Source organism: Centroberyx affinis, unplaced genomic scaffold, assembly GCF_046629955.1.
Source record: "Centroberyx affinis isolate AG114_WGS23_722 - 3 ecotype Tasmania unplaced genomic scaffold, CSIRO-AGI_Caff_v1 ptg004712l_1, whole genome shotgun sequence".
NCBI classification, from domain to species: Eukaryota; Metazoa; Chordata; class Actinopteri; order Beryciformes; family Berycidae; genus Centroberyx; species Centroberyx affinis.
Genome location: NW_027282278.1, coordinates 8,503 through 23,861, shown reverse-complemented (window position 1 = coordinate 23,861; position 15,359 = coordinate 8,503). Strand labels below are relative to the sequence as shown.

At 42.8% G+C, this 15,359-nt stretch overlaps 1 protein-coding gene across 1 annotated transcript; it reads left to right on the top strand.

Moving 5' to 3' along the window:
• The first annotated feature begins 567 nt into the window (after positions 1-567).
• On the top strand, positions 568-14,691 carry LOC139665864 (terminal nucleotidyltransferase 4A-like). Its single transcript, XM_071544870.1, has 13 exons — positions 568-1,385; positions 4,342-4,465; positions 5,962-6,008; positions 6,122-6,242; positions 7,346-7,453; positions 9,440-9,568; positions 9,988-10,201; positions 10,315-10,441; positions 10,571-10,674; positions 11,044-11,228; positions 11,932-12,090; positions 13,010-13,183; positions 14,527-14,691. Exons 1-13 carry the CDS (start codon positions 568-570, stop codon positions 14,689-14,691), a joined length of 2,475 nt encoding a protein of 824 aa, XP_071400971.1.
• Positions 14,692-15,359: the final 668 nt, after the last annotated feature.

Below are 15,359 nucleotides of genomic sequence, written 5' to 3'. Positions count from 1 at the left end.
ATTGCCCTGCCTTCAAATGAAATTGTAGTGAAAAAGTGTACTAGTCCTCATTTTGCTGGGGGACCCCTTGTGGGTTCTCAGGCCCGCTTTGGGAGCCACTGGACTACATGACCTTTATTCATCATTAACGGTTTTTTCATTTGTTTTCTTGCGTGTAGGTCATTTGCTGTACAAATACCTATTTATCAAATACAAATTCAAATATTGATACTGTGCAATTAATCAATTGACCGACTGAGAGAGCTAGAGGGGTGATAAAGGAGTGGGCGGATGGGGGGGCGCAGTCATCATTTTAAAAAACCTCACTCAGTACGCATGCGCATGGATTTGAAGAGAATACGCCATATTGAATTCCCGTAGGAATCGGCTAGCATTTTTTCCAGCTAGCGGTGTAAAGGGGCCACTTTATCAATGGTCCTAATTCGGTTTAATGTTTAGTTACTTCTCTTTTCGTAACCCCGGATAGCATAACGACCTTTCTCCGGTCCTGGAAACCGCGCAGAATCATAACGGGCACGCTGGTTTTAGTTAGCTACTTGTCGGGGGGTTATCAGAAAAAGAAGTTGAATGGATCCGAGGGTAGCTTGGATTCAGCCCGAACAGAAAGGACCTGCGAACGCCTTATGGATGCACGTCTGGGAGACCTCTCAGGGAGTCCGGCCACACTCCGCTCAGCAGCAGCACCACAATCAAAATCACAACCAATGCGTGAATTATCCTGCGTTGGACGTTTTTAAAAATGTGGCGGCCGTGGTGGCATCGAGCAAGAGCATTTGCAGCAGCAACGGTAACGTTACTGCCAGTCTGAGCAACGGCAGCAGCCATCACAGCATCATGAACGGCACTACTAGTATTAACGGCACTGCGATTTCTTCGCTGGGAATAGCGCTATCCAACGGGAACGTACAGAACTCGTTGACCCCGGCAAACGCCGATCCGGGTGAGGGGAAAATCCAAAAGACAGGATCCGTCTCCTCCTCTTCTTCGCAGGAATCCGGGACGGACAGTCCACCTTCCATCTGCTCATTAGAGAGGACTATGGGTGGAAATGTAACGGGCAATGTGAATAAAAACGTCGGGGGTGCCAATCTGCTTTTCAACTTCAGCGACAGCATGCACAATAATGTCAACCATTACCACCATCATCATCGTCATCTTCAGGAGCACCCAGTTTTCAATTTACAGCAGATTTGCGTGAAGCGTCACCAGGTTCACCCCTCTGTACCTCTAAATCACACACACAGTCACCATCCAGGCCGGAGGAAAAGTGACAACAAGGCGAGCACTTATGGGATGAATTACTTGCTTTCAAACTGCACTAATGGCAATTATGCGAGCACTTCGACGCCCTGGAAGACGAGGAAGTACAACCCTGGAGTCCTCGGGTGAGGGGCTGACCACAATCTCTCTTTTAGAATTAAGACGAAGCTAATGCTATCTTCTGTTAATGTTTATTTAGTGGTTAGATCCAACTGTATATTCCTACATAATGTTATGGATATATTTCCCAATACATTTTGAACATGGCATTGCATGCGCTCAGTTTGGTTTAGACTGGGGTTTGAGTTGGGGTTGATTTTTGGCTAGCTAGAAAGCTACCGTTAGGTAGCTGCGTCAAGCTAGAAGGAGATGGTTGGAACAAGACCGGAAGTTTTGTGATTTCGCCTTCAAAATAAAAGGGAAAGAATTGGTCGCATTTGGGAAAGACAATAACTGTAAGAGCTGGGACGTTCCGAAAAATATTCAGAGGATTGATTGGACAATATATATGGAGCGAAAGTATAGCGGGGAATATTCTCACAACATTAATTTGTATTATGGTATATATTTCAATAAGAGTTTATTTAAAAGAATAGCAAGCCGGAAATATTTTTCATTCTAGTTGGCTTGACATTGGTCCGTTAGCTACTGCCACTAGCTTAACTGACTAGCCTGTAGCTAATTTAGCTAACGGTTTTCTCTCTACCCAGCGTAGTATTTAAGTTAGCACACAGCTGAACACCCTAGTAATAATTTTAAACTAAACCAACAAACACACCCCGACAACTCACTAAAACTGTGTTTGAAACTAGAGTTGAAACTTGAGTAATACACTAAAATTAAAAACGTTAAACTAACCTTGCCCAGGTCTCACCAAAGAGTTGGGTAATGTTAACTTGTGTAACGCTGGGTTAAGTAACTGAGCAGTTCATTCACCCCTTGGCAATCTGTAATGTTGCTTAACTAATCCTAATTATCAATGATCTCTTGAGAGTAAATCGAAACCTAAAGTCCAGTTTAAGTTTTGATTTCTAACCTGTTGTTTCCTACCTGTTTCCACACTTTGGGCTACATTTCACTACACTTAAAAGGGAATGCCTCTTTATAATAAAATTCACATAATTATAATATAATCTGCCATTACGTTGTGTCATAGCATGTCTGCCACAAGTTGTGCACTTAAATGAGCTGTATTTCACTGTACTGCATTCAGTTCTAGATAATGCATCCTTAGACCCAGAAAGCCATTCTGATCATTTATTTTTCCAGTTCATTCTTTATGGAGCTCTCCATCAGTGTGACATAACAGATTGGGTACTGGGACTTATTGTATATTTGTCTTATTGGTGACTGACCTAATGCATAAGAACAACTTATTTGAATGCTGGAATGGTCGTATTCCATTTTAATTTGATCCCACTTTGTAGCCATTCATATGTGATGTAACGCTTGGCTAGTAAGTGTTGAAAATGTATAGATTATAATTTATTATGTTATAATTGTAGTCATTAAGCTCTGAAAGAAGCGCTGTTACAAAAATAACTAGCGGAAGCCCAAATGTGTTGCAGGAACTTGTGATATTTGTAATGGATGGTTGCACCCATCTGGGAATTTTCTGTGCAAGAATTTGGTGTTTGTAAGGAAAGCAGTCCTTCATGGTTGAGGCCAAGTTTCACTTCAACCTCCTCAAATCCACTTAAGTTTTACATTGTTCATTAATGCTTTGTCATGCAACGCGTTAATGAGCAACTTCTTTCATTTTGCCTAGGATTATGCTTTTCCACTAGTTTTCTAATGCAAGATTTAGCTTGTGAATTGAATGGGTCCTTGCAATGGCTTGCCTTAGGGGGCGCCCTTCGAGGTTCCCAGAGGGATTTCGCAGTGATTACCGTTTGGTTAATTGAAAACCATTCAGTGTGTATGACAGGAATAATATTGAATCTGAGCTGCATGACTGTCATGGTAATGAGATAATAGACTATGACAATGGACACTGTTGATTACTTTGCTGTGTGGTTCAAAAGTTGTTGAAGATGGGTGGCTGACTGTAAATGGGGGGATGGCAGGGATTGCTGCTACATGTTGGAGGCAGTGTTGATTTTGACTTTAAGGGAGGCCTAACAATAACCACAGCCCTGGTCAGCGATAGACTCTTGGCATGGATACGCCCTGGCCCGGCTGGGTCGCTGGCAGAGAGTTTTCACCAAGGAGTGGGCACATGGGCTGACTGCATTTCCTCCAGGGCTCTGGTAATTGATTGTGACAGTCTCCCTGTTCTGTATTTCACTCTGACATCATGGCGTGCATTCCTAGAAAAATGAATGGCCATGGGGTTGAACAGAGATCCACTGTTCGGAGGCATTTGACTGGTCAGAAATCTTTACATTTTCCCTGCCCCTCTGCTGCCACACACAAAGCCATATCAGCGATAACAATAAGGAACAGGACTCCAAGGCCTACTTTAGTGTTGCACTAAACCTCCTTTCACATTCTTCTCAAACCCTAGTGTAAGGCACAGCCAGGTGTGTGTGTTTTGTTGTAATACCAGATTTTGACTCTGGTACCTATACCATCCTAGGTTCCACAGTTGTGGTTCTAAAACGATATTGCAGCAAAAAAAAAGTATCCTAAAGTAACAGGAAATAAGGTTTGAAGTAGTACAAAATGCAGTAATTATACAAGACTTTGTTGTTGTTTTTTGATGAAATAGAAGAGAAGAAACAGAAGCTACAAAAAATACATTTCCTGTAGGACATATTGTGCAGTTGCTCAACCTCCCTGGCTCTGGCATGACAGCAGTAAAACAGCACAGTTGTAAGAACGAACAGAGCATATCTTGGGCCATCTGGAGCATAATTTTTTTGCAAAAGATAGGCCTGTGCCAAATCCCACATGTGTGTCAGTCAGTTTTTAAAAGGGTTTCCTCATTGGTGATTGTCAGTTTTATACAAGCTGACAATACTGCAAAATAGAGGACCCGTTCCGGAAAAGTTCAACTATAGTGCTGTTTCTCTAAACTATTTTGGTACCGGTACTTTGTGCATGTGTGAGAATAATAACTACTCCCTGTTTTCTGTCCAGACTCCACGAGGAGGTGATGGACTTCTACAACTTCATGTCTCCTCGGCCGGAGGAGGCAGCTATGAGGAAGGAGGTGGTCAACAGGATAGAGATGGTTATCAAGGAGCTCTGGCCCACCGCAAATGTAAGACACACACACACTCACATACCCCTCTGTGTTTATTTGGGTGTTTTAGATGAACTTGCAACCTTTCAGATTCTTAACATGTCAGAGCGCCCTTTTAAATTATACAGGAGGGATTATTGGCATGCAAACAAACGATGATCTCAAATTGCTCATAAGTCACTGTAAAGATGCAGCATTTTGACATAACACTGGTTGGCTTGAAGATGAATCAGTGTTGATACAAGATGACACCAAAATGTTTTATTATGCTGTTATCAATTCTCTAACTGTACGTTGTATGGGCGGAGGTGGGTGTGCCAAAAATGTTGAAAATGTATAACTTTGTCCCAATTACCTTAATGACAGTTGGTAATTTTATTCCATGTTTGAGGCTCATGTTAGTCAGTCAGGGGTAAGACACTTCACTCCTCTATACCTCAAACTTGTATGGGCTGCCGCAATACAGAAATGTATGGCGATGTACAGTATATAGCTAAAGTTTTTTATGATTGTAACAGCACATACACTGCATGCACTGCACTGCTTCTACATTGTTATTGAAGCAGTGCTTCAACGTATCTATGTATGCAATATTTTATAGTTGAAAGCCAACCAGCAAGTCAAGTAGCCTAAAATAACTGATTTTCCATAGAAGAGATGAAGGCAGCTGATCAACTAGGGAGCCAGGGAGCTGAGATCACATTCAGATAAACTGCTAATTAATTAGAATCGCAAGTAATGGTCATGCTTGTGTTTTTAAGAAATGAATGTTCCTTTATGTATGGAAATGCCCGCTGTTTAAATGCATAGAGAGAGGGAAAGAGGATCTTGCAGCTAGTCAATTAGTGAAGCGAGGTATGGTTGATTTAATGCTCCCTTCATCACTTAATCATGTAAAACACATACAGTGGTGATTTGTTGGCTGCCAGTCTTTCCCACTTCCAACGTGAGGCAGAGTGTCAGGTAAATGGATCATGCCTCTTATTTGTAATGGCTCCCTTTTCATTTTAACATATTAATCCAGGCCTGTCTTTGTGCTTTCGCCTTGTCGGATTTACCAGACGGAAAAGGAAAGAACTTCCGTCTGCTTCCTTTGGAGAACCTTTGCTTGCGGCCCCTAAACACAACATTTTTTTCAAGTCATTGTATACTTAATTTGGCAGTGTTCTCAACGTGGCAGCGTTTAGAGTCTCTGTGAAGTGGAACCCGGAAATGCCTGGTTGTTTGCAAACATTTCAATTGGGTCTATACATCAACACCACAAATGAGCTGTGGCACTGTACAGGATCTGTACTTGTTCAAAAGCATGTTGCTGAGCCTTTCCATTAAGGTCCGACTGTGATATGAGAGGTCAGGGAATGTGAATGTGTTTGGTTCACCTGGAATGGCCCTTATTTGCATAGTAATATAAAAATGCTCTCGTTATGGCCAACAATTAAATTTTTTCTGCAATCACAAGATAACCTTGATCACGGCTTTGATGTTTTAACACTTATTCAACTCTGCATTCTCAGGTCCAGATATTTGGCAGCTTCAGCACAGGGCTCTATCTTCCAACAAGGTAAGAACTACTATTTATGATTAAAGAAAGCTCAAGATATAAAAGTGCATTTCATACTTTTTTGTCTTCTTGCTTACAAGTATTTTAACGTTGCGATTTTGCCTTGCCCTCAGCGACATTGACCTAGTGGTGTTCGGGAAGTGGGAGCGCCCCCCGTTGCAAGAGCTGGAACAGGCTCTCCGCAAACACAACGTGGCAGAACCTTTCTCCATCAAAGTGCTGGACAAGGCTACGGTGAGTAGTGGCAACCAGAGCGTGTGCTTCTTCTCAGCACTTTGAGGCTTTGTGGCCCCGGGTCATGCTGCGTTCACATCGGGTCCTAAAATAAAGCCGTACCAGTTGGCATCGCCGGATGTCAGTCAACCACAGCAAACTTCCATCTCATCGTCCAAGTGATTTTGATAAACAAAGAGGTTTGACTATTCCATGTACTCTGATGTAGTAAAAAATGATCTGTTAAATAGTATTGCCTGACTGTTCATGCTCGACTGTTCTAATAGATTATATTTAGCAGAAAAATCTAAAATATGACTGGCTGAGTAAATGGGAAGCCAAGCAGGGCATTGGAATATGCCCAGGCAAATCAAAATTTGGCAGTACATCTTACGCTCCTGGAAAACTTTTTTTCCGGACCTCAGTATGGTCAGTTAAAAGAGGAAAGCTTTTGCTTATCCGCTGTTTTATCTCTGTTGGAAGACAGGACGAAATGAACAGGTGCGCAGCGTATGAGGCTACATCCATTTTGTCTGCTCCATCTGCGTCCGCAATAGGCGGCATTTTCCACTGGTGTCGGTGGAGTTTACAGTTGTTCTCCTGTTACACAATAAACATCTGGTTTGCTGTTTACGGTGTACCACCACAATGTGAATACAACACTAGATACTTTGTCAGCTCTGTGCCAGCCGCTTAAAGGAATAGTTCATCCCAAAATGAAAATTCAGTCTTTGACATGGGGACGAGTAGTTAGTCCAAAGTCACACAAAAGCCAAACGCAGGAAATATGATGGCCTTTTTATGCTTTTTTTGGAGCTGTAAAAAGATGGCACTGTAACTTCAATAGTTGGGAGAAGGCTGAGATGGAACTACGGGGGCTAACTTGCTCCATTTGGTTTTCATGCATACTTAAATGGAGTTTCCACTGACATAGGGATGAGAAGTTAATGACTGAATTTTCATTTTGGCGTGAACTATTCCTTTAAGACACGTGATCGTAAAGGCTGCCAATCGGTGCCAGTGTTCTTGTTTTGTTTTCTTAGAGTTTAGCACACAGAGAAAGTCTCCCAGATAATGACTTGACTCTAATATTTGCTAATGCGCGTCCTCCTCTCTCCTTTCAGGTGCCAATCATCAAGCTGACAGACCAGGAGACTGACGTGAAGGTGGACATCAGTTTCAACGTGGAGACTGGAGTCAAGGCGGCAAGCTTCATCAAAGACTATGTTAAGGTGAGATACGCCTACTAAGATGTTTCTCTCAGGATCCATAGGCTATGTTTACACTTGCCGTCTCAATGTGATTTTTATCCTCTGATCAGGCCAGGACGCATCAAGTACAGGTTTGGACACACAGAAATCAGGTGTTGCGTCTACTGCTATCTTCAAAACCAGATATGGAAATGATCAGGCTTCCATATCTGGAAGCAGTCTGGATGCAATCCAGCCACAACGTGCATTCAAGCAATGTAAACAGATGGAGAGGGAGAGCAGGAAAAGTCAGGCAGACATAAATTTTAATAAAAAAAAACAGCCACAGGAGACAAATGACAGCCATTTTCAGGACAAGTGTGGACATAACAGCAATATGATCTCAGAAAATCACATCTTTAGAATTGGATCTCAAAAAAATCAGTCATGTGGAACCATAGCCATAATGTTGTGGTCAGTGCCGTAGTTGAGTAAGGTTCAGTAATTTTAAAAGCCTGTCCTAGTGATTACATACCTTCAGAGCATGTTCAAAAACGTTTAACACCACAGTTTTTAGTTTCTGAGACACTGGCCTCCTGTTAGCATTTATTAGCAATGATCCATGGCACATGACTCCATTACTCTCAAAGGCATACAAGCCACTTCAAACAATTCTATTACTTAGTGTATTACTAAAGTTATGGAAGTATATAGACCAACTTGTACGTGATTTGTGAGAAATGGTTTCACACCCCATTGACTTTCATTACCATTGCTAACAGATGCTAACAGGAGGCTGGTATCAATTTCTCAGGAATAAAAATTAGTTTTACAATTTTTTCCAGTCTGCTAAGAGTAGTGATTGATAGTACAGACTTAAAAATCCCGAACCTTCCCCTTTTAAGCGGGGGGTAAATACAGGAGTTTGTAAATTTCTGGTTGAATAGGACAAGCCAATGCAGTGATCAAAGCCAATACACTTCAGTTCACTCCAATCTTGTATTGGCAGGTCTCATTTCCTAAATGAACCTGGAACAGACCCCAGTAAATCTGCCCAGAGTGTAATCTCAACTAAACCTGAACTGAGTATGTGTGGTGCTGAAAACCTTGTTATGCCAAGGAGGGTATGTTTTTTCAACCCATGGCTCTTACAAAATTCCTGCTGAAGGTGGATCTCTGCCTTCTTTAGTTACTGTTGTAGTGACTAATGCAAAAGTGGAATTCCAGGTTTGATATTCCAGAGAACTGTCAAGAATATAGGTCTTGGCCTTTTGTCCTCTGTTAGTTTTACATATTTGTGTTTTGGTTTAGCCGGGAACGCATGTCGCAGCTTGACACCCTGCTGTCTCCAACCATGCCTGGCATCAGTCCAGTGATAGTTGTTCAGAGCGGGTGTGAAGGCAGTCTTGTGCCGTCTTGCTATTTAAAGGTCACCTATAGCTCATGTGATCACATATAGGGTTAGAGCAGTGTAACACTTACTCCAGCTCTTGCTTCTTAAACGCATATTTGACAAGTCAACCAGGACACGCTAAACTCCTTTGGCACAGATACACATGCACATAACGCCTGGAGGTTTCGTTGGCTTTTCAGTCTGAAAATGAACATATTTATAATTCCATTACCAGTCCCTGTGGGGCGTAAGTACATTATCAAGGAGTAGGCTCTGGGAAGCCTCATCAAATACCTTTTTAGAAAGTGTGGCCCAGTTGGAAGCTAGACAGAGTATGAATGTTGAAAGAGATGCAAAGTAGTTGTTCACATCGTTGTAATCGTTTGGATGATTTGCTCTCAACACTTTGAATGTGGACCATTGCTGTTTCTAACTCGTGGAATTCTATACATCTCATTAGAAATCCCCCCTAGCTCTCCTTACTGAGTCACATGAATTGAACCTAAATTAGATTTTCTTTTATCTAGAGTTTTATTAGATTCTGTCCTACACCCTCCTCCCTCTACTGAACCCAAAAGTTTTACTTTTTCCTCAACCTTTCTCCCTCTGCGTCTGTCTCTTCTGACCAATTTCAGAAGTATCCAGTGCTGCCTTACCTGATCTTTGTGCTGAAGCAGTTTCTGCTGCAGAGGGACCTGAACGAAGTGTTCACGGGGGGAATCAGCTCTTACAGCCTCATCCTCATGGTCATCAGCTTCCTACAGGTACAGTAACACACACAAACACACACACACACACACACACACACACACACACACACACACACACACACACACACAGACATACACATATATCATGACTTTGTAATAACAGCAGGAATCCAGTAGTAGTGGTTCTCTACCACACTCTACCACACTGCAACTGCTACCACAAGTTGTGGTAGCAGTTGCAGTAGCAGCAGTAGTTTTAGTGCTTGTAGTAGTAGTGCTAGTGGTATAGTAGTAGCAATAGCAGTGTTATTGATAATAATGGTAGTAGTAGTACCAGTGGTCATAAATAGCCTCCCACTAGTCCAGAATTAAATATTAAATATAAACATAAATCAATTGCTAATCTACCCTAGCGCACACTATTACTTGTCCTAAATGTGTAATAATCCAGTCTCCCTATCCTTGCCTTTCAGCTCCATCCTCGTATTGATGCCAGGAACCCCAACGAGAACCTGGGCGTCCTGCTGATCGAGTTCTTTGAGCTGTACGGACGCCATTTTAACTACTTGAAAACGGGGATCCGCATCAAGAACGGAGGAGCATACATGGCCAAGGAGGAGATCATGAAGGCCATGACCAACGGATACAGGCCATCCATGCTCTGCATAGAGGACCCACTGCTTCCAGGTGTGTGTGTGTGTGAGAGAGATAGTTTTCACTACTGATCACGGCGATCAGGCAAGATTGGATGGGGTTTTTTTTCGAAATTGTAATGATGTGTTTGTCTTGGTGCTGTATAGGTAACGATGTGGGCAGGAGTTCCTACGGGGCCATGCACGTCAAGCATGTGTTTGACTACGCCTACACAGTCCTGGGTCACGCCGTGTCGCCACTGGCACGATCCTATCCCAACAAAGACTTCGAAAGGTTAGACAAACTCGAGTTCTGCTGTTGACTTTTACTCCCGAGTCCAATTCCAAATGTGTCGTCAGTGCCCGAGATTACCCCGGGCAAAATTGCCGCTCGGCTAAAATCCCTTCCCTCTTTTCCCCGCAGCACCTTGAGCCGGATAATCAGGTTGACGGAGAAAGTGATCGAGTACAGGGAATGGATCATCAAGAAGTGGGGGGGCAGGCATCTGGCGCGAACGGAGAACAGAGGTACGATTCCTCAGACTTTGACATACGGTCCCGCAACACTAGAGGAAGAAAACCGCTTCTGCTTTCATTGATAGTGTCTCCAGAGTTAGATTGTGTTAGGAGTTTCTGAATAAATGACGGTTATTCTAATAACTGGGCAATGCCTACAGTATTAAATAGATTTCCATCAGATGAAATAGAACTTTGTCCTCATATAGTAGCTCCAGAAAAAGACTTTTATTAGATGAAGAGATTTGAGGGTTTAATAGTGTATTAATGCAAAAAATAGTAAATTTGACATGTATAAATAAACTCCACTGACTTTTTTTTTTTACATGTGTGTGTGGCTGTGGGTCTCATCCATCCTATATCGTTATTTGTCTCTTCTAGTTTCCCTTCCCAAGGAGCCAGTGTCGGAGCAGGAGCCCGGCTGTGTGCTGGGTGTCGGTGTCGGGGCGGAGGAGCAGCAGAGGGACTCGGTGTCGCCCCACAGCGCCGACTCGCCCATGTCCATCTCCAGCCCCCAGCAGCACTCATCAGCCTCCTCCGTGTCCTCGCTCTCCGGATCAGATAACGTAAGGAAGCGCACACACACACAATAAACAGACAGACTCTCACTGCAGCTGCATGCCATCTTTTTTGTGTGGCTTCACAAGCTGGGTCATTTAAATGTGAGTTATGATGTATTGATGGCTGAATGGAAGCAGCAAATTTTGATAGAATGTCCTCAATATTGCAAAGAAGTTTTTGCGCTCACTTGAGATGGGGAGTTTTTTGTCGATATAGAAAGTCTGTGATAAAATGCGATGGATGGATGCAGTTGTTGGATTAAAAGCGACGTTGGTTTGGCATGACCGGTTGACAAAATTGGTCTCTCTCATTGCACCACAGTTCAAAAATGGCTTTGGACATTTTGAAATTTAAAATATCTGTCCACCATAACCTCCCAGAAATGTTGTAGTGCTGTTTCTCCCATGTAAGTATAGATTGTGGTTGTATGGCCATTAGTTGGTGCGTTATAATATTGCCAAGTGCATTTCTTCGTGTCTATCTTCAGAATTAAATATGAACATGACCAAATATAACCAGGCAGCCTATTTATTCACTTCAACCCAGCTGATGGAAACGCACCTTATTTGCATTTTTTGGAACACTACAGTAGTTTGTTCACATTTTGCTTCAAAGTTGAATGGAAACATGGTCAGTTTTGGAGTGCATGAATCAGTAAAGCTAGCATTTTTTAAATAATTTTCTCTTCCTCTCTGTGTGGTTTGTTAGGACTCTGATTCAGCGCTGCCGTGTCCCGTCCCGCCGCCTGCCCTGCCACCATACCCGTCTTTCCAGCCCCTGGGCCTGGCTTTACCGCCAGGCCTCACCATGGGCACCGGCAAGCCTGGCATGGGAGGACATCATCTCATTATGGCCCCAGGCTCACAGGTAGGCCTGCAGCTCTGACTAGATTAGGTGAAACTTTAATGATCCCTGTGGGGGAAATTGGGAATAACACTCAAACCACATGCAGAAGTTGTTTTAAATGCAGTGCTCCCTCCTTAGCTACATTTAGCACCTGTAGTAACAATCACTGTACAACACACCAGAACAAGTTTTGACAGCAAGTAGAGGTTGAACAAAATGCATCAGCGTTAACAAAATGAACGTTTAAAGTGATCTGTGTCTCAAAAACGGCACAATCCTAAGTGATTTTAGTCTGTGAGTGAGGCATTAAAGCGCTCACTTCATGTTACATAGAGCCACTGAGTCATCACTTGTTCAACCATTGAGTAATTATCTTAATTTGGAACAGTGTATATTAGAGTTACCAATCAGGGGAAACAAAAAAGGGTTGATTCTCCAAAGATAAACAAATCAGTGTTGGGCTCCTTACTCAGAACAGTAACATTACTTGTTACTCATTTCAAAAGTAATTTTATTACTTATTACTCCCTAGGAGCAATAGCCCGTCACACTATTTGTTATGTTACTTTTCAGTTACATCCCCAAAATTCGCAAATGCATCCTCTCTTACCTTCAAATATCAGGATAACTATGTTACTTCTCCTGTGAATGATCAAGGAAGCCATATAGCATTGTTGTCCAATATGCATGTCAACCTTTTACTTGATAAAATCAAAGCAGTGGGAATACATCCACCCATCATCTAAGCTAGTTCAGTGTGAGAGGATGATCACTAATTATGATGAAAATGAGTCAGGGGTGGTGGAAGGACATTGTGTTTTGAATAATTCAACTTCAATCTGATATTTAGAGGCGGCAATAACAAAAGTAACAACTTAATGTTTTTTATTGATAAGTGTAATATTACGACTTATTACTGATTATTGCTTCCATCCTCCAGGCTCGCGTCTCGCTGCCCGGTGGTCTAGCGATGCACTCCATACCTGGCAGACAGGTGTGTATAGACACCGGGCTCCCTCCCTTCTTCCACATGCCCCCCCCAGCCCATGCTCATGCCCCCGCCCCCTCCAGCCCCCAGCCTCCGCCCAGCCCCCACTCCAGCCACACACACAAGGTAGGCGCCGGATGCCACACACACACACTCTCTTACTGCTGGGAGAACCCTATCTCTCACACACAAGCATTCACTCTCTCTCCATCTGATATTTTCTCTGTCTGTCTCCAGTGGTGTTCATTCTCTGTCATGTGTCTCTGCTCTGATTTTATTTTCTTTCCCAATATTTCCCCAGTGTTTTGTTTTATTTAATGGAATTAATTGACCCTTCACTCACATTCACTTTGCATCCCTAGTGAAGTCGTCTCGGCACACATTTGAAATCAATAGGAACCTATATGGTATTATCTGTCTCAAAGCAAGGTCTAATAACACAGCTTATTATCTGAGATGAAAGACTAATGAGTGCATTGTTTATGGCTAAATCCAGTAGAGAAGTTGTTCATGCAAAGTCATTTGGATCATTTTTAAACAGAGGGGATAGGGCTCACCAGCCCACAGTCAGTTTTATTGTAGCAGCTATTTTGGTTTCCATTCTAGCCAGCTGGCTTGTCAGGCTGCTCACCAAACAATGACATGGATAACATTTTAAAGTAGAATTATCTTCAACAAGTTTACGAATAATATTTTACCATTCTCACAATGTGTTGTTTAGCAGAAACTGGCAAGCGTCGGTGTTTTGTCTGAGCAAAAAGCTTGTGAGCCGATGCAGAGGAATGTTGGAGCTATCTGACGTTATGCTGATTAGTTGTGGTTTATAAGTTGGGACTCATTCGGCCTTTTTCTTTTCACTGTGCAATTTGAGTGATGGGTGAATTATTCTTTTTGCTCTTTATACAAGTTTATGTTGCATTTATGGTAAATAACTAGCCCTTTTCTAGCCTGATACATGCAGATCTTTATTGTTTTGTATGGAGAGTATGTCCCATCAAACTGCATGCCAGGGGACCTCTTCCAAATTGTTCGGGGCCATTCTTCAATTTGGCATCCATTCAATCCATCAAGCAGCACATACTTCAATAACATGTCAACTTTTGTAACTGATTGACCTGTTCATTCTTTAGGTTTTTTTCCACTATTTTTTTGTTCCATGGTGGAGTTTGTGAGCAAAACAGATCAACTTTTAAAGTTGACATTTTGTTGAAATCAGTGCAGCCTGGTGGATTGGATGTTTGTTGAAGTTAAGAGTGAACCCTCACAATTCAGAAAAGGCCTTAAGTCATGTTCTACAAGCTTCTAGGTTCTGTCCCATACTAAAGACGCATAATAACATGGTCCTTTCCTGTGCAAAGGTCATAGCCCTTTGGTACGTCATCAGTAATTGTCTCAAGCAATGAAAATGTTTTTCTTTTCTTGCTTTTTTTTGTCTCCTCCTCCTCCTTCCCGCCATCCCTCCTCCTCAGAACGGAGCCAAGTTCAACGTGAAGGGCTTCCACAACCCGGCGCTGGTCAACAATCCCGTTCTGGCCAACCGCGGACACACGCACACCCACACGCACACGCAGTACCACCGCAACACTTGGCGACGCAGGAAGAGGGACAGCCTACCGGTCAGCCTCAGCAGATAGAAACCACTCCTCGCCCCCCCCCTCCTCTCTCTCCCCCTCCTCCTCCCCCTCCACTCTGGCTGTAAACCCTGGCTTCTCCGTTCGTCTCGAAGGAGGACAGACAGGCAGGCAGACAGAGTACCAGAGACCAGCAGCTAAGACTCGCGGGCTGCCTCCACACGGAACGACAGCCTTCAGCTCTGCATCTTTCTCCTCCTCCTCTCTATCTCTCGCTCTCCACTTCTGCATGATTTTTTTTTTTTTTTTTTTGGTTTTGTTTTTTAGCAGCAGGCCAGAACAGAACGACTGGCAAACACAGTCTGCCCCGAGGTTCAGCAGCTAAACACTCTCTAACCTGGGACTTCCTGCTTGGGATGTAGACGTGTTTGGGTTTTTGTTTTTTGTTTTTTGTTTTTTTTCTGTTTTGGATTTTTTTCCCCTTCTTTGTCTTTGTTCCAAATCTACTGTTCCTATTTTTTTTGTCCTTTGTTTTGTTTTTCACCTTTATCCGGGGACTTGGTGGTAATGTCGTTGCCATGTTCGGTGTCTTGAGGGATTCTTTTTTTCCTTTTTTTTTTTGTTGACCGTCTTGACCCTTGCAGCCAAGCTGCCTGTTTTTCTACGTTACGATTTTAAGGTTGTTTTTTTTTGTTTTTTCCAGTGTACACACTTAAGAACAAACTGTTTTT